Source organism: Pocillopora verrucosa, chromosome 9 (assembly GCF_036669915.1).
Source record: "Pocillopora verrucosa isolate sample1 chromosome 9, ASM3666991v2, whole genome shotgun sequence".
NCBI lineage: Eukaryota > Metazoa > Cnidaria > Anthozoa > Scleractinia > Pocilloporidae > Pocillopora > Pocillopora verrucosa.
Genome location: NC_089320.1, coordinates 3,745,817 through 3,763,965, shown reverse-complemented (window position 1 = coordinate 3,763,965; position 18,149 = coordinate 3,745,817). Strand labels below are relative to the sequence as shown.

At 39.9% G+C, this 18,149-nt stretch overlaps 3 protein-coding genes across 6 annotated transcripts; all 3 read left to right on the top strand.

Moving 5' to 3' along the window:
• Window positions 1-856: 856 nt before the first annotated feature.
• LOC131785903 (uncharacterized) lies at window positions 857-2,594 on the top strand. The gene has a single exon (XM_059102861.2). It carries the CDS (start codon window positions 1,016-1,018, stop codon window positions 1,922-1,924), a length of 909 nt encoding a protein of 302 aa, XP_058958844.2. The 5' UTR covers window positions 857-1,015; the 3' UTR covers window positions 1,925-2,594.
• Window positions 2,595-4,971: 2,377 nt separating this feature from the next.
• On the top strand, window positions 4,972-8,649 carry LOC131785906 (uncharacterized). Its single transcript, XM_059102864.2, has one exon. The coding sequence runs from the start codon at window positions 6,284-6,286 to the stop codon at window positions 7,544-7,546; it is 1,263 nt and encodes a 420-aa protein (XP_058958847.2). The 5' UTR covers window positions 4,972-6,283; the 3' UTR covers window positions 7,547-8,649.
• Window positions 8,650-11,910: 3,261 nt separating this feature from the next.
• LOC131785887 (ankyrin repeat domain-containing protein 12) lies at window positions 11,911-17,676 on the top strand. Of its 4 annotated transcripts, none has more exons than XM_059102841.2 (2): window positions 11,911-12,090; window positions 15,184-17,204. In XM_059102841.2, exon 2 carries the CDS (start codon window positions 15,239-15,241, stop codon window positions 16,415-16,417), a length of 1,179 nt encoding a protein of 392 aa, XP_058958824.1. In that variant the 5' UTR covers window positions 11,911-12,090; window positions 15,184-15,238; the 3' UTR covers window positions 16,418-17,204. The 4 variants fall into 4 exon arrangements, with proteins under 4 accessions (XP_058958824.1, XP_058958825.1, XP_058958823.1 ...); XM_059102842.2 differs by lacking the exon at window positions 11,911-12,090 and adding an exon at window positions 13,643-14,032 and having other exon boundaries at window positions 15,184-17,676; XM_059102840.2 differs by lacking the exon at window positions 11,911-12,090 and adding an exon at window positions 14,764-14,949 and having other exon boundaries at window positions 15,184-17,202.
• The last annotated feature ends 473 nt before the right edge of the window (window positions 17,677-18,149 follow it).

Genomic DNA, 18,149 nt, shown 5'->3' with positions numbered 1-18,149 from the left:
CTAAATTTTTTGTTCAAATGGTTTTCACACAAAAACAGATGCTTTTTTTAAATTTTTTTTTATGCAATAGTTGATGATAGGTATGGTCTATCTCTCGATTTACAAAATACAAATCTTCGGCGAATTTCCAGTCCTTAATTAGTGCAGTGGAAAGTTACGACAAAAATCTGTTTCCGTCTAATTAGTGTACAGAGCGAGCCGAGAAAGAGGATGAAAACAAACTCTGAGATGACAAAACCCGACACACCATTGGAGATTAGCATAGAAATCTAATTAACTTGTTCATCTTTTCAGAGCAGTTGTTTATTTTTCCTAAGCCTGTTTACTTCACATCGAGGTGTTTTCATCAAAGCTGAAAAATTTCAATTTTCCTTTGGCCTCCTCCAATTCTCTGGCGAGTGACAATAATTTAAGAAAGAATTTCTGTCCGTTAGTCTCTCAGGAGACCTTATTAAATGCGTTAAAGATTCGTTGACGTAATTGCTTCGAGACAAATAACTTCCTCAGCGCTTTGTAAGGCTTTCAAAGAACTAGGAAATCCACTGTATTTAGCGGATTAGAAGTTGGTAACCGCATGCATTATTTAGTAAGAATTTTGACGTCGAATGAATTGTCATGACACTGCCAAAAACTTCAATAGTCTCGCCAATATATTCGGGCCAATTAGATTTTTCCCGAACGCTGTTTTGTAAAAGCTCTGCTTGCAGATGACTAATGGACAGAACTGGTATATAATCACCTCTTAATCTACTATAAAAGGAAATATTTTTCAAACGCATATTACTCCTCTGTTACGTAGATTAAGCACTGCTTCAGCTTTTATAACAGATCCACATCCTGTAAAAGACTTAAGAGCTTTAAAAGCATTGAGCCAAATGCCAAAAAAGTGAAAGTTACTTCTGAAGAAATGTTTACACAAGATGAAAGCTTGGCTGGTATAGAACTGTCATATGTGCGCTAAAAAGCTGCAGAGACAATGAGACTTTGAAGTTTTACAAGACAAAGCTTGGTGTGAATGCAGGAGACATTCGAACATATTTCACGCTCGTTACAAACCGCCATGGAAGGGAAAAAAGATTCCGAATTCACGAAAAAGGTGCGGTTCGACCTAAACGAGGAAGTTTTTCTTATTCCAAGTAAATGGGACCGACTGAGCAAATGTAAAACTGCCAGTGCGAAAAACACCAATGGATCGGCGAACAAACAGAGCTCCAGAAATCGTGCTGCTGCGGAACGCCGGTGCGAAGCGACTCGTGGTAAACAAAACAAAACTAAAGACAGAACGACAAAGGGTGTCTCAAATCGCGAGTCAAACGGAATACTTTCAGAAAACGGCAGATTAGGTGCTACACTCAATGGTATAACCAACAGTGGAAGAAAAACTGCGCGACATAGAGAAGGAAGAGAAAATTCTAACGTTACGAACTCGACGCCTCCGGTTGAAGGGAGATTAAAACTATATCATCGCCCTTCCCAAGAACTGCAGAACCTTAGCCTCGTTTTACCTAAAATTCCATATACGCCAGATCTTAAAAAGGCGATCGAAAAAGCGCTGCAAAGATCTCGCCGTAAACCAACTTTGGACAATGGTCTTCACAGTGCTGCAACGGACACGCGAGAAAATAGGGCTTTGGAAATTTTCAACTCCTTTTCGAAGGAAAATGATAAAGTAATGCCTCAAAGGAGGCTTTCGGATAGTTCTATTAGGACAGGAGATAAAAAACCGACCGGAAATAAACAAACCCCGGACAGGGAAAGTGATTCTAAATTTAGCGAACTTTCCACAGATTTTAATGACTCGACTCCATTCTCCGCGTGGAGTCCAAAAGAAAGTACGTATACCTCACGATCAAACACTACACCATCTGTTCTAACAAGAGGGCGCTCCATGCCGTCAATAATACCAAGCAGCATATTATATTGATACATCAGTAATGTTCTCCAATTTGATCGACCGACTCTTGCAGTGGCTGAACAAGTTACTTTACTAATACCTCAATCACACCAGCAAAACATGTTTAGTTAGTTAAACTGCGTTTAGTCGAGGGAAAATTAGAAACAGAAATGAAAACTGAATTTTCCATTAGTTCTAAGTACTCAAGAACTTGTATTTTCAAGCGCTAAATTTGAACAAAATAGACATCGGTTGAAGCAGCTTAATTCTTTGAAGAAAAATAAATTTAACCGTGTCGAACAAAACAGTTTTAAAACATGTTTAAACTTTGGTGTGAATGAGGTATAAGCTGCTGGTTAAAATTACATTCCAGGAGTTAGGACTTAACTCTAGAAATAGATATGGAGTATTTATGGAGACATTATAGTTTAAGTTTCCTGGATCCAATACCTTAGATATCTAATCAATTGTACTATTATTTTCAAGCAAAAATATTCATTAATAAACAAATCTTTGTTGATTATTCACTTACGAAGGTCGAAGATAGTAAACGTTGATATGTTAAAGAAAAGTGGATTCAGTCGAGTGTTACCAAGTTTGAGAAGCCTTCTATGATTGTTTTAAAATTTGAGGAAAAAAGTTTAATTAGAAAGACTGGTAGAGTGCAATCTAATCAGTAGTTTAATGTAAATAAAATATGATTCTGTTCTCGTCGTAATGGTCGTTATTGTCTTCATCATTTGTCTTGGCTGATGAATCGTCCATGTCTGTTCCTAATTATTATGTGGGCGACGCATGCGCAGTTGCCTAATGACCGAGTAATTGTGTTGCGAGGTCTGGGTTCAAGACCTGGCCAGGTCATTGCGTTGTGTTTCTGGGCAAAAAACTTTAATCTCACAGTGCCTCTTTCCACCCAGGAGTATAAAGGGGGCCTCAATGGGGCGATGGCTTTTACGGCTAACGGTTAAAATTTTAGCCATTTTACGGTTAACGGTTCATATCATTCCATTGTTGTCACCAGAGAATTTTATTACGCTTAACTTTTTTTACGACTATCGTGACTGCTAAATGTTTTTGGCCATTTTACGGCTATCGGTCAATCTCATCGAGACCCTATATAAATGGGTAGCGGTCGGGGACCCATTACCCAGAGCCTCCAGACCAATTGTACCCTTGAGTCAACCCTGTCCCGTATCTTTTTACTTTTAGAACTGAGATATGTGGGGGGGGGGGGGGGGGGGTTGTTTAATTTCCCGCGAAAACACACGCTGACGTTCGCGTAACACCCTAAAAAAATTGTTAAACTTTCCGCGCTTTTCGCTATTATTGAAATACTTTCGTGCGGCCAGCATGTGACGTAAACGATAGAGGACCACAACTTTCTTGTGATTGGCTATTATAGAAACACCAGTAAAAAACCCTGTGGGAGGTGCTTCTAAAAATAAATAGTTACGGGACAGGGTTGGCTCAGAGGGTAAGTATGACAGATGGAAGCTCCGGATAATAGGCTCCTGGTAGCGGTAAATTGTCAGGGAAGACTGATGAAAGTAGAAAAGCGAAAAAATTCAAGAAAGATATATGCAATTTGAAGGTGAGGTAAGGAAAACATTGTTGCAGATCTTATAAAATGCTTGCTCAGCTAAATTAAAAACGCCAAACGATTTTCACCGCACTGTGCAAACTGACACCACACTCTTTCCTTCAGACCACTTTTCTTATGTCTGTCCTAAAAAAATAATTGCAACTAAAATGTGACAGACAGCAACAGTTATCTCGAGGGATATATGTTCAGCTGAAGCTGCCTCATGCCTAGCCGCCAGTCTCCTTTCAGAAGTAGTGCGGCATCGTTTGTGTACGAGTCTGTAAGTAAAACCGCTTCGCGGAAAGGACTGGTAACTAAGTAACGGAGTGGTCGAAAAATTACTGATGACAATTTTTCACCCCTTTGTATCAGCAGAAAGCATCCGACTAAGAGACAGTCATTATTTATTGCCTGTGTGTAGGTGTAGGAGGAGGGGGGAGGTTTTTAGTTTTAGGGGATCACCTGGTTATCAGGAAAAATGGAGGGGATCAGTCGCCGCTAAGAGCCTTTGTGGGATGGCGGGGGGGGGGGAATCAGGTTAATTTTATTCCCCTGCCCCCTCCCCTTCTCGCGATAAATAATCGCCAGTCTGTAAGTTTTAGACAATTCAAATGCTAGCAGAATGTATTGAATAAGATAGATGCAATTGCTTTACTACTCGCTTAGCCTTAAAGCCAGCTATAATGAAAAGTTTGACAGGGTTTCTCTCGCACGCATGACACTCGTAATTCGTGAGTGTCGCACAAAAGAAGCGCGCATGAAATTTGACCGCGGATTAGTGTCGAATTAGCGGCTGTTAACGGATCTACATGACGTCAAATTTTATTAATTACGAACCCCTGATTCCATGCGTTCATACAAATGATGGACTTAAATTAGGCTTTTCTGCTTAACAGACTTTGTTTAACGTTTGGCAGGCCTTTCGTTTATTGAAAACCGAACAAACCATGACTTTCAAAAAAGGACGGTGTTTAATAGGATCACATTAGTAAATCTCCTTACTGTCTGCTATACAATTCTTATGATCTTAGTTCGGAGAATTTGGTATCGGATCAACTAATAATCCCCTGATTGAAATAATTCTTTCAAGTTATTCTCATCACCAGCTTGGTGTTGTATTGATATTGACAGGAGAAATTCTATCTTGGTCACTCTTGGGAGTTGAAAGGTTAACACCAAGGAGTCGCATTTCGCAGTCAGATTCTTGAAAGAATACGGAGAACTCGCTCATGAACTAAGTTGTATTCGAGGTTCAATAAGTTTTGCGGGATTAGGGATGAAGTTAGCGGAGGAAAACTGTCGGTTTCTTTTGATAAGCGAGAAGGCGTTCCGAGCTAAGTGTGTTTAATCTGAACTAATTAAGGATGAGGTTCTTAGTTTGTTAAATAAAAGGGTGTTAGCGAATCAAACTCTGAATATTGAATAGATTTCTTTCTGTTGAAGATTACAAGACGTAGCAATCTGGCGTACCTATACATTGCAGAGACATACAGTATGGCGAGCGGTTCAAACGTTTAGTGCAAGTTCTTGTCTTTTGCCTCGTTCTCGGGCGTCCCAAATTTTCCATTGTCTCCTAATGTGATAATTGCTTGGGCACTAAACGCTAAGCTTTGTTTTTTTCGAAAGAAGCTTTGATTAATTGCGTTCAGGTCAGTCATCTGATAATTGCAAAGACACCCAAACGTGTGTCTGGTTAAAGTTTCTTGTTTAGCTCTTGAAATTTCAAATGGTGGCCTCTCTAGCCTGGCGTGGGAATGTTAAATAATGCGTCAAAACAGCTGAAGAGTTCGTAACTATGGAGAAATTTTACACCAACATGCGATACTGAGTGGAAGAGCAACAAATCTTCTTCACTGAGAAGAAGTTTAATCCAAGCCGCACTCCTACATTGGTCAGTTTTGATCGTAGAAGATCCATAGGTTTGCTATTGAATAATTATGTACATGTAACTGCTGTACTGCAAAAACAAACTTGTATATCGGAAAGTGTCTATGGAAAGAAACATTATTATTTGACTAAGCTAGCGTGTGTATAAACTCTGTCGTGTCTACAAATTTTAATTTGCCTCTTGGGAGCAGTACTGAACGGAAAATAAACGGCGGTATCGACTTCAGCGTGATCTTACAGAACAGTACGTGAGAAGATTATGCAATGACAAGTGTTGTATCTTTCACCTCATTTAAAGAGTGTCTTGGAGAGGTAAGGAGTTACGCAAGAAACTCGTTAACAGTAAATTAATAGCAATTGTACGAGCGTGAAACTTTGGCAACAATCACGAAACTTAGAGCGGGTTTACCATACTAAAACGTTCCCCTCAATGAAGAAATAACAGACGACCTAGCCTGGAGCCAGCATTTGAATATCTGACCAACCTCACAACTCAGGCAGATTACTGGATGGTTGCACAGTTTGTGGGAGTTTAAGTCGACGCTGATCGAAAATTATAGCCGATCTATTACTGTTAAAGCAATCACGTCCGCTATTCAACTATTTCCAAGGGTGTTATCGAAGTTAGACGGAACCAGTAATCACAGATTTAACTGAGCCTCACACATAAAGAAGTTGGCTTCAGTGTAAGTAGTAGCGTTACCATGTACCAACAATTCGTCACCTGTTAACTTTTGTCTGCGTACCACTGTCAAACGGCCAAACTCTATCTTTTGAAGAATTCCTTTACTGCAGCTACGCAAACTACTAAGGAAAAGGGGTCGTTAATTAGTAATTTATAGCAGGCTAGAGGAGTGAAGAACGGACTGCTCTTTTAGCAAGAGAGCTTTTCAAAAATTAAATCTGGTCATTGACAAGAGATGTCAGAACTTGAAAGAGAAGAAATCGACTCCTGTCATCCAGAAGTCAAAATGATAGACGGAAGCCAGTCATCATTACAGACAGTTCTAGTCACAGTTAGCATCGAGAAGCCCGCAGCCAAAAATATTAAACGAGTGCGTTTCAACAGCTTGGTCGAAGTAAAATTTATTCCTAAATGCAAGAGTGAAAAAAAGAGAAAGGAAAAATTGCAAAAAGAAGGCAAAGAAAAGACTGAGTGCTTGAAAGCTACCACAAAGAAAACAGATCATGAAACCCAGGCTCGTAGAAAAGACGTTGATGTTAAGGGTGAGTTAGACCTTTGTGCGCAGAAGGTTACCATCGCAACAGAAACTTCTTCTAAGATTGAAATGAGGAACTCGTCCACGATGAAAACTCCTCAAAGTTTTGAAGAAAACGCCGAGACGGGATTAAATCTAGACAAGAAACGAAGTGCTGCGACGGCGAAACGCGTGTTAAACCGGAAAACCACAAATAAGAAGACAAAAGCTGGTAGAGGCTTGACTCGGCTGAATGGCTGTGCTGTTAAATCGCGAGTGACAGTTCGTGAGAGTTACGCAACAAATAAAGTAACGCTCGGTGGTGATTATAACGGGAAAACTTTACGATTAAGTCCAACTACTTTTTCAGTTGCATCAAACATTCATTTTAGCGAGTCTCCAGCTCGGAATACCAAGAGAAAGAATATCCAAGAATTTGGATCCGACAGGGAACTTTGGCGATTGGAAAAACAAACTGCGAAGTTTTGCGAGGAAGCTGCAGCACTGATTGCTCAGGTGACAGAAAATACCGCTGACTTGCAATCACATTTGAAAGTTCCACCAAATACTGCCCAACTGGGTGGAAATCACGGACAAACTTTACCAACAGAACACATCAAGGCTAGTTTTAGAAAACCATCAAATGTCCAAGATCTTTCTCCGTTCGGGAAAACCGCCAGTCGAGATATATTTAGCACAACATGTAAGCCAGTCACCAGGTTGCCGTACATTAAGCACAAGAAACAGCAGAGCATTGAAGGGCTGCGCCAGAGGTCGTACTCTGAACTCTGCTTGCCTCAGTTCCTGTTGTATGACGGGAAAACCACGAGGAGTTCACTTGATGCAACGAATGATTCCAAAGGAGTTGGCACTGGTAAGAAAGCGTCAGGTAAATTTGAGCTATTGCCTAGCCCGGAAGAGGCCAGAAATGGTAACATTGTCATCCACTATTCGTATGGAGCCACAAAGAAGCTGGAATGCTGATTTTAAGGAATTAACCTGTGCGTCACCGACACAGCGGTCAAACGTTGGGTATGCACGAGGGGATGAATTCTGGCCTACCGTGCGCGAATTTCCCGCGCAAAACTTCCATTAAAAAAATAAGAAACAAACCTTAGCTCGCAAAATAAGAAAAAGAAACTTGAAATTTTGGTATAAATCTGCAAAAGGGAACAAAAATAGGAAAAAAAACTCGAGAATTTCGAAAACAAAGCTTATTTAACTACAGGTATCCTGCTGATTTATCATTCTCTTCTGAGGTTTATAAAATTGGTTCTAACAGCCTGAAAGCACATTACCTGGACATTTCAACGTTTGCATATGCGCAGAAGTTTGACCGCTGTGTTTACATAGCGGACACAGCGGTAAAATGGGTGTGCATGCTCCGCCACTAGAACAATTTAAGGACCAATAGAGCGTCTAGGGTTACCGTTATTCCTCTTCTGCAAACAAGGCTGACGCGAGTTTTTCCGCCGAGACGACAAAAAAAAACTTTTCTCCAGGGGACCTGCCTACTCAGGAAGCAATGACAAGAAGCGCTGAAGCGATAACAGATGATACAAACTTTGTACCCATGATACGGATGATCTGGTCTCTAAATTAATACCTGTTACCGCAATAGTTTTTTGTTGAGTGAGATACGTGACGGAGGAGCTTCGACAGAAACTTCTCTGAGAACGGCAACCTTATCTGTTTTCATTTGAGCTCATCCCCTGGCTCACAAATGGAAACAAACAAAACAATGGGAATTTTAAAAATACCGCCATTTTGCTGTAATAGTCTTGCTATGTAAATCTTGTCGTTATCATTCCTTTGCGCACGTAAAATTTCCCTCGCATTACAAGCATGGACACTAATTTGTCGGTCGTTGGTGTTACCTAATATTGGATAGAACGCATGCGCATAAAACAGTTATGACTGGAGATTACAAATTGAACGATTTTTTACAAAAATTAATCTTCAGTTGGCTTTACCTTCAAAATTAAAAAAAAAAGTTCATATTTAAATTTGTTGTCAAACAACTTTGATTTTAAGGCTGTTTAGCAGAACGTGAATGCGACGCATAGGTGCACGATGCTTGAAAAGTCGGTGATACAAAGATATATCTATTCCTTTGGAAGATTTTTATATCTAGAACGTTTACGAAAACCGTATGCTGGTATATTTAATAAAATCATTCAGATTTGCTAAAAAATTCGCAATTGCTGTTGTATTTGGTTATTCAAGAAGAATCGACGGCAGCCAAAAGTGTAAGCAAACGATTGAGAAAAGGTTAACAATTCTGAGCGTTCTTCAGACTTAAACTCAGCGCGGGCCTATTCAGTAGTCTCTAATCTGTGATACTGTTCAAATTGGCACACTGGCCACGTAGTATTTTCCAGCGGCAATATCAAGTGCGTGCCTTAATATAGAAGTCGCTATTGAGGTGAAAAAAAACAACGTAGAGTGGAAGATAGACGTTGGGGTAATGACTGAAAAAAGGTCTACAATCCTCCTTTAACTACAATTGATCGAGAGGGATTAAAGAGCCTTAGCCGTTTCGCCTTCCGCTCGCTCTTATAGAGTAGCTCCTTATCGGTAAAACAACAAACACGAGTTCTGACTGATTTAATATATTTGTCGTCCGCTTTGACAATATTATAAAGCACTTCCTTTTTCGCTGGAAAGGGTTTCGTCGCGCAAGATGCCGACCAGAAGATCAATAATTTCATCAGCAAAAGGCTGCAAGATAAAAAAAATTTGAATTTAGATCGAAATATCTTACAAAATACAGACCGTTTTAATTCCATTTGCTTTCATCAAGTTACAAAATCCAACCCCGCCGCATTTCTAATATCTGTTCACGTGATGCAAACGTGCAGATGGGGGTGAGTGGCTTTGTTTGCGCTTGTGCCAAACCAACCGTGAGATTGGAACAGGTTACTGAGGTGGTGTGTACGTGACGGGGAATGATCACGATAGCTACTCGCTTGTCCTGTCATTTAAGTGAGCATACGGGAAGCCCTAGCGATCGAGAGCTTTAGTTTTCGCATGTCGTTAATACTTCTTGCCGTGTAAGAAAACCTCTACAGAGTTGCGGGAAACTTGGTAAGACTCGTGCACCTCTACCTCTCATCTTTCTCTCTTTGATTTCAGTCAGCTTGGCGCAGGGCGCTCTGTACACCATTGTGATTATTGCTAGCTTTTATTTTACTCCGCTATAAGATTAAAAATTAAAGCGCCCACCCCAGAACGTGCTGCGTCTCCATCGGCTGGTGTTGCCTGATACAATCGCGTGATTATTGTTATGTCCGTGTAAACTGTGTTTTTCGTGGCGAATTCTTTAAATTCTTCATTTAGTCCCCAATTAAGATATTATTAAAAGGAGCCCAAAAAGTAACGACCACCTTGAAGCTTAGGAAATTATGATGCAATAAAACACGAGCCAAACGACATTCTTTCTCCTTTTCAATTTTAAGGCTTAATAGACTCTCGAGCTTCTATCGATAGCTAAAGAACTCCCACTCCACCCTAATGACAATTAGTTTCGTAGGGCAAGCCTGCTCCAATCCTAAAAACAGATTTTGTAAATTGGATACTGGAGCAACTTGAAAGCCTTCAGCGATCTCTGTGGCTCAGTGGAAAGGCATCGGAGCGCGGAATCCGAAGGTCTAAGGTTCAGGGACTCAGAATTTTTTCTTTGCTTCACACAGCTGACAAAACGTAGAACATCTTTCTCATTTTCTTTACTGAGCTCAAAAACTTGCCATCAGAAATGTTGAAAAACGGTGGCCAAGTCGCTGCAACATTTTCAAAGTTTCTTTTCCCTTCATTTCTTGACTCCATGTACTGGTTGTTTTTAAAATCTCCCCATAGGTTTGATACACAGTCCAACGGAGAGGCTATGAGAAGTGGGAAAGATATCAACTGGAGGGTAGTGCTGCTATCAGTGTCACAAAGATTCTCAAGGCCAGTGAACTGAAAAATTTGTAGTCATCAGATAAGAAAACTGAGAGACGCGGTGGCCTAGCGGTTAGCGAGATAGACTCTCAGTCATAAGGGTACAGGTTCGAAACATAGGTCCATAGTGTAATATTCTCGGGGAAGACACTTTACTCTTACTGTACCCCTCTGGTAAGCCATCAAGCCATCCAGACGAAATGCTTAGGGTGGGGAGTCTGCGATGGACTGACAACTCCTCTCGGAGGGGGAGGGGGGGGAAGTAATGATGTTTAAAGTCACTTCACACACTTAGCAGACCAGAATAAACGTTGGCGCCCTGTGGGCCATTAGACTCGAGTGTAGATTTCATCTTTTAGCCTTTCATTTGAAAAAAATTAGCTTTTAGAACGTGAAGTTTAAGGGTTAAACGCTTCCCTTTCGAGGAAAATTTTAATTCTCTTCTCACGAGGTCGAACAGAAGTGTCTCCGTGGCCGCGTTGAGTTCGCGTGAGGTGTGAAGCTGCAAGAAGCTGTTGAGTACATAATCCGTGGTGTAATTGAAAATTGAAGTCAATTAGACAAAACACTGATGTTTTAGAAAGGTTTTGAAGTATATTGGATGTTTCGTCCCGCCCACTGCTACTACATGTACAGATTAGCGTGTGCAGTCAGTGAGGTCAGAGGTTACTCGTGTTTTTTCATCTCTTATCATATACCTCGTCACAGATTGTCCACCAGAAAAATTTTAACCTAAATGTTATAAAGTCATTGTTTTCAATCTGTTTCATCCTTAGCTTTTTTGTTTCGTCTTAATTTTCATAATTATTGCTCCTTTTGCTCTTTTCTTTCTCACCGAGCTTACATTTTGCGCCTCTGTATGATTCCGCTATGAAAAAATTACGAAAGATCTTGTGACGTACGTGATGCGTCTTATAAAAGAGATGATTAATTACACTTATAGCGTGTCTGTTATACACTGGATGCCATTCAAGGTCATGTGCGTGATCTAAAACAACTAATGACATCTGCCACTAAGAATTTGAAAAATGCACTTGACGAGTTTACCCAAGGTAACACTTCCATTCGTCATTTTAATGACTCGCTCTCAGGCCCTTAGATGTTCTGAGTCCCAATAATAGATTTACAATTCAAATAAGACAAAAGAAAGACGGCCGTCTATGTTGTTTTTGTGCACCGATGGGTGGATGAGAAACCTATGCTTTTTCCCCGTCATTTTCATTCTTTTTTTTTCCTGTTTTTGTTTCTTGTTACATCGTTTAAGTGGTAATATCGTTGCATTTAAGTCAACAAAGGCGATAATGTGTCTCGCGTGCCAGTTATATTGCAGTATTAATAAAACTGTCTGATCTGTTCCGCCCCGTTCGAGGTCATCGATCATTTTCATCAATTTACCGACGAATGTGTTGACACTGATATTAAACTGGCAGCACGCAATATGTGCCCGCCAGCAACTCTTTCTTCGCATGTTTTTCACCGAAGCCAATGCGGGAGTGTGCCTGACATGTTCTAGAGAGACTCGGAGTTCGCAAAGTAAAAACGCCTAAAAACTCAGTGAAAAACTCGGTGCAGAAACACCCGAGGACTAGGTGAGTATGCAAAAAAATAAATCATTTATATCATATCTTTGCGCTTATTTCTATACAACTGGTCTCGTTAGGCGATTGAACTGGCCTGTGCGTGTACTATACTTACAAGTTAGGAAAAAGTTTGGCAGACCACATGTCTCGATAGGTTATTTAAAGAACAGAGGGGGTGAGTTTCTGAAGAAACTGTGGCGCTACGTCGTTGGGGTATTAAAAGATAATCTAGTTTATCAACTGAGTTGATAATGCAGATCGGCTTCCGTTAAGAGTTTCGGGCTGAAGTTTCGAAAGTCGGCCCTTCGTCAGCCCTTTTGTCATCTGAGTTGATAAATCTAAAGTTCGCAAAGAATATAAAATGAGCTTCGGTCGCTACGTTCTACCAACCAAACGCATGAAAATGTACGCCGCAGTCTCTACGATAATATAAACAGAAGCGCTTTCAGATGCCCGACGGTGATTTATCGTAGAAAATATTTCATTTCACCTCCCCTTATCGGAGTACTAATCAGTTTTGCAGATCATGAGTGAAGTTTACAGAATGACAACTGAAATTCACCTATGTTGTAGTTCCCAAATCGATATATATTTTACCTCTACGTCAATTATTTTGTTTGCTTAGCTTGGTCCGCGCCGATAGGAAAGTCCCTCGCCTAAACGACATTCGAGAGAGTGCCAAAACGACCAAAACATACTGTTAACGCTGACGCCCTCCTAACATTGTGCCTCGGGCATGATACATAGATAAACTATGGGAGTCACGCGAAGTGACTGAAAAAAAGAACACCCTCTATAAAAGAAAAAAAGTAATTTCAGTTGTGCTTTTGCTTTGCCTTTTCACGTCTGGCTCAAGTATACCCATTTGCTCTACAGAATGGATTCTTTTTTTTTTCAATTCAGGCACGTGCCCGAGTGAGAGAAAGAGATTGTTCATTTCTTCTGGAAACTTGCTTGTTCGATGTAAATGGGTGATTTCCTTTTTCTTCGAATTCTAGAATAATTTGCTTGCAAGGCGTTTCAATCGCGCTTTAGGCAGTTGTTCGGCGCTAGCACAATCATTACTCGTGCGTTGTTAGACTGGACATTTGTCTTTTAATGATACGCCAAACTTTGTTTCAAACAAAAAACCTGCCAAATTGTACAACGGGTGAAAGCAAGATTGCTGCTCTTTAAACGAGACAAAGAAAACTAATAAAAAACCCAGCGGGAAGACTACGTCGGACTAATTTGCTCTACAGAAATTCAATCTGCATTTTGAATATCTTTTGGTAACCCTTTTCCGAAGGGCAATTGAAGGTACAGAGATTTTGTTGGTCTAACATTAAAGACTGGTAGCAAAAGAAAACAAGAATGTCGGCTTAAATTCTATATCTAGAACTGCACACTGGGTATCGCCATTGAGAAAGGGTTATTTTATTGTCTGTTTTCCTATCTAAAAAACGTGTTCAGACAGGGCCTCCCCGTTTGATCTTTGTTTAGTCTGAGGTCATAAAAGGGAAAAAATAACCTCGAAAGTCTGCACGCAATGGATCGAGACGAAAACTTTTTTTAGTTTCTTCTGGGTGTCGAAAGCTGATAGCCACTCGTCGCAGTCAGTGTTCATTTGCTACCAATCAAAATCATCCGTAAGCGTAGAGTTTCGTTGAATTTGACCTGGAAGAGCGAAATAATCCAAAAAGGAACATACAGTATTTCCTTTCTGGTTTCCTGAAGGAAGTACTTGAGATGTCATTGGCAGCTTTCGCCCGCTGAATCCTGCATGCAGCGTCCCACCATCATGTCAATTCATGTCGTATGCGCTTTGCTGAGCACGAATTTGTAAAAAGTCACATTGACATGTTAGGTTAATGGCAAATGTATTCTTCAAACATATTTGAACAGTTCGTAATGGGAGCTGATTGCGGTTAGCGGCAATATTTATATTGTTTCAAGCAATGAGTGGAAAACGGTGAGACAATATTTGTACAAACGTTCAGTTCATTTAACGATGCCAATTTGCTAATTTCAAGGCAATTAGTTTGGGGCCATTTTTATGCATGGAAACTTTTAAATTCAGATTGACTGAAAATTCTGATAATTCTCAAATGAAGCCTAAATATGGTCCGTTTTTAACACGCTTTGAGCTTTTCCTTGATCTTAAACTCCTTTTCCTCTTGGAGATGACAGAAATTTTACGCTAATGTTAGAAAAGCTTCATTTCATAAATTGAATCTTACCTCGAAGCTTTACAACTTGTAACTGAGATTGGGAACGAAATTAATCTTTTTGTTTCTCAGTAATAAGGCTCTTTTCACTCTTGATCCAAAATATTAAAACAAACTTAGAACAACATCAATTGAATTAGAAAATGCAATACGATATCATGTAATCACTGCATGACGTAAGAGTTTCGAAAAAGGATCGGTCGAGATGTGTTTTGATCGAATATTGTTTGAGTTCATCCCCCGAAACTGTTCCATACAGAATTTTCATCACGATTCTCAAGATTAGTATTAAAATTTCAAATTGTTCTTATAAGGTTGCGAAGTGTTGATGAAAATTCGTCTCCCGCAGGTTTTTTTAACACTGTCAACAATACACCTTTACATAAACAAAAGCGGTCCAACACGGCCGGAGGGTAAATTTGGACCAATAACAAAACGAGTTACGTGGACTCTCAAGGAACATCGCGCGAGCGTTCCATATCAGTCGGTTAACACATGTAAATTAAATCACTCTTGCGGTTTGCTCCGATCTGCTTCAGTTATTCTCGCGGAAAAGGGCTTTGTTCGTTGAGTACATCAATGCATTATACGCCTCTCTCGAAACTCGTAGGATAATCTGCGGCGACTTAGCGAATTTTCAGTCTACAATTGTCGACGACAGGTAAGCCCGTAATGTTGTACTACAAGTGTCGTTTCTTTGCGCCACCGAAAACCGTTTTGTCTCAAGAATTGAGACTGCGCCGTTAATTGATTTTCTTTTCCGACGATTTTAATACGCCTTTGTTCTGCTCTGAAAGGAATACAAACTGAGGTATATTATGCGATAATTCAAGTTTAGAAAAGTGAGATTAACTGTTGCCTGATCGATATATGCTCTCTCTCTCTCTCTCAACAGAATCGCGGCTTGAATGAATGGTTCGAGACTCCGATGAACTTTCAAGATCTTTATTATGAGTGCAGTATTTCATCAAGCGGTGCTCGATGGCGACACGACAAAAGTAAAGTTTATATTGAAATATGGGCAAGGAATACGGGTGAATCAGCCGAATAAATATGGACTAACCGCATTGCAGCAAGCTTGTAGAGATGGAAATTTAGCTTTAGCAAACTTTCTCTTAGAGCGAGGGGCGGATTTGAGTTTTGTGGATTCAGAAGGCCGCACGGCGCTACATCTCGCCTCAGAACAAGGCCATTTGGACATTGTTAGCTTGTTAGTGAATTCAGCTTGCGCCGATGTAAATGCAAGAAACGGAAATGGGCAAAAAGCGGTCGATGTTGCGAAAAGCGATCAAGTGCGAGCCCTACTTTCGCAAGCGATACTGTCCGAAAGTTTCAAGCAGAAATGTTCAGTCACCTATGGCTTAGACGAGGGTGCAGGTTACAACTTTAAAAATGTACCAGGCTGGAGGTATTCTATTTCGAGCACGTCTACAGACTCTGGTGTGTCTGAGGATTCTAGTTACAGCCACGATAGTGGTAACGATTCCAGATACTCCAGTAGACATTACCCTGCTGTAAGCTGTAATTACAGCAATACGGAGCAAACTGATCATTACGCTTCTGGTGAATGTTCACCGCGCTTTTACCGTGACCAGAGATTTGATAAAGAAGAGATGATTTACGCCCGGCGAGTCGAGGAACCCGCTAATCACGCTATGCTGACAAAAAGTCACTCATTCAACGGCGGCCGACACGAGTATGTTGTGAAACCAGGTAACGCGAGAAGAACAGAAGGAAAGCAGAGCAGGGGGTTTTGTGGCGATGAATCACCAGCGCAGTATCGAAGGCAACATAAACTTCGTAAAGACCCGACAAGGCGAAAAACGGTTACTTTTGGCGAAAGTGAATCGTACACCATCGCCCCTCGTGAAGAACAACGGTATCTGAAGAGCTGTTCTCTCACACGGCCGCCAATTTCAAGTAGTAATCGGCAGCCTTTCCCCGAATCTTGGCGACACGCCACAACTACTGAGGCGAAAGCTTACAGTAGTCGCTCGATCTATCGAGAAGGCAGGGTAACTAACGACCTCGAAAAACATCAATCCGAGGACAAAATTGAAAATCCTCGCAAAGAGGGAAAATTAAAAAAGCACATTCTACCTGGCTTCTTAGAAAAATACGTTCATTAGACATCCACACATGTTGTTCGAAATGCATAAATTATGCACGAAGCGTCCACAAGTTCTAATTTATCAGCTTTGATATTTTGCTCGGAAAATGATCTTTTTTGCCAAAGGAAAAACGTTGTACATAGTTGATCTCGAAGACATATGGTATATTGTACAATAATCTGAGGAAACTATATATATATATTGTTATATTTTCCGACATGATCATAATTCATTGAATTTTGATATTTTAAATTTCGTAGTTTGGAATTTAAATCTTCGATGATACATATCTATTTATATGAGTGATGTAAACATTATGTATCCAGCCGTACATTTATTTAATAATTTCCAACTTTTAATTATTTCAGTAGGTTTATCGTCGATTTTCATTTATTGAATCGTTTTTTTTCCTTCCATTTTTTGGGCTATTTATGAAATTTATCTAATATTCCTCATTCGTACCTTGTTGTATAGCTTTGAGGTGTTAACGTAACTTTTAATTTCATTCAATAACAATACTTTTAGAATCCTACTCTAGTATAGTTGTATTTTTATTTTAGAATCAATGGCGTTTCGACTTGTTTCTGTCGCAAAAATAAATGCATAACCGTGATATTCAAGGTTTTGCAAATGAATGATTTATTTTGATGCGTATTACGGTACTCTGCTGTTTTGGCTACCAAACCACAACTAATGGAACTATCAATCGATTTGGAGTCGCTCCAAAGAAATTTCTAGTATAATTTTGTTTCCCTTTTGATGTCATTTCTAGATTTTTTGTTCCTGTTTTGCTTTTAAGCGCTCTTTTTTTTTAAATAACCAGCGAAAGAGTTGAAATTTGTCATAGAAATACTCAACTCTTTTCGTTAGAGCCACACCATATCGTTCTAATCTTAGTAGCTAACTACTAGTCTGGTTACAACTGCGCTAGAAAGTAAAAACCGGCCTTCGTTTTCATGCAACTAAACTGATTTTTAACCTGTAAACCAACTATCTTTGAGTCATTTTCTTAAATCAAGTTAGTGAACCTTGGGATTGTGCATTTTAGTCTTACTTTGTGGCAAGTTTTTCTCGTTTCGATAAGCCTGAGTTGAAAAGAGTGACCGCGTTCATGCATGGCCAAATTTTCTCACGAGTCCAAAGTTTCAAGGGTGTTTACTTCGCTTCGTTTCCTGTGTTTTATGCAAATAAATTTGAAGACAAAGAGAACTCTCTTTGATTAATCGCGAAAGCAAACACTCCTTTCCGCCTTAAATTTACCGACAGAAAATAAATGAACTAAACAAACTGACGCGGTTTGCCTTCTTTGATCAAAACAGCCACTGCTGATAAGCTCAAGTCTAGTTTTACCATAAAAGCATTCTGGTGATAAAAGCGTTTTATCATATGATCCAAACCTGATACTCTTATCGGCTAACTCTCCTATCATGTGAAACTGTGCGCCTTACTCTTGCAGCTTCTAGAATTTTTAAAACATTATCCAACAAAGTTATGACGAAATATAAAATTATCGGCTATAGGGTGGTGTCTTCAATCAATAAAAACAAGAAATGTCCAATTTACTCGAAAGTAAAATGAAGAATGTGCAATAGCCAATTGCTAATTACATTTTTTGGACTTGACCAAAAGGGCTCAGGATAGTTACAAGGTATCTTGTTTTGCATATAAACCAAAGTGAAAAAAAATCTGTCGCGTTAATGTTGGTGGGTGGATTGGCCATTCAGGCCTCTACACTCCACTGCCCTCTTGA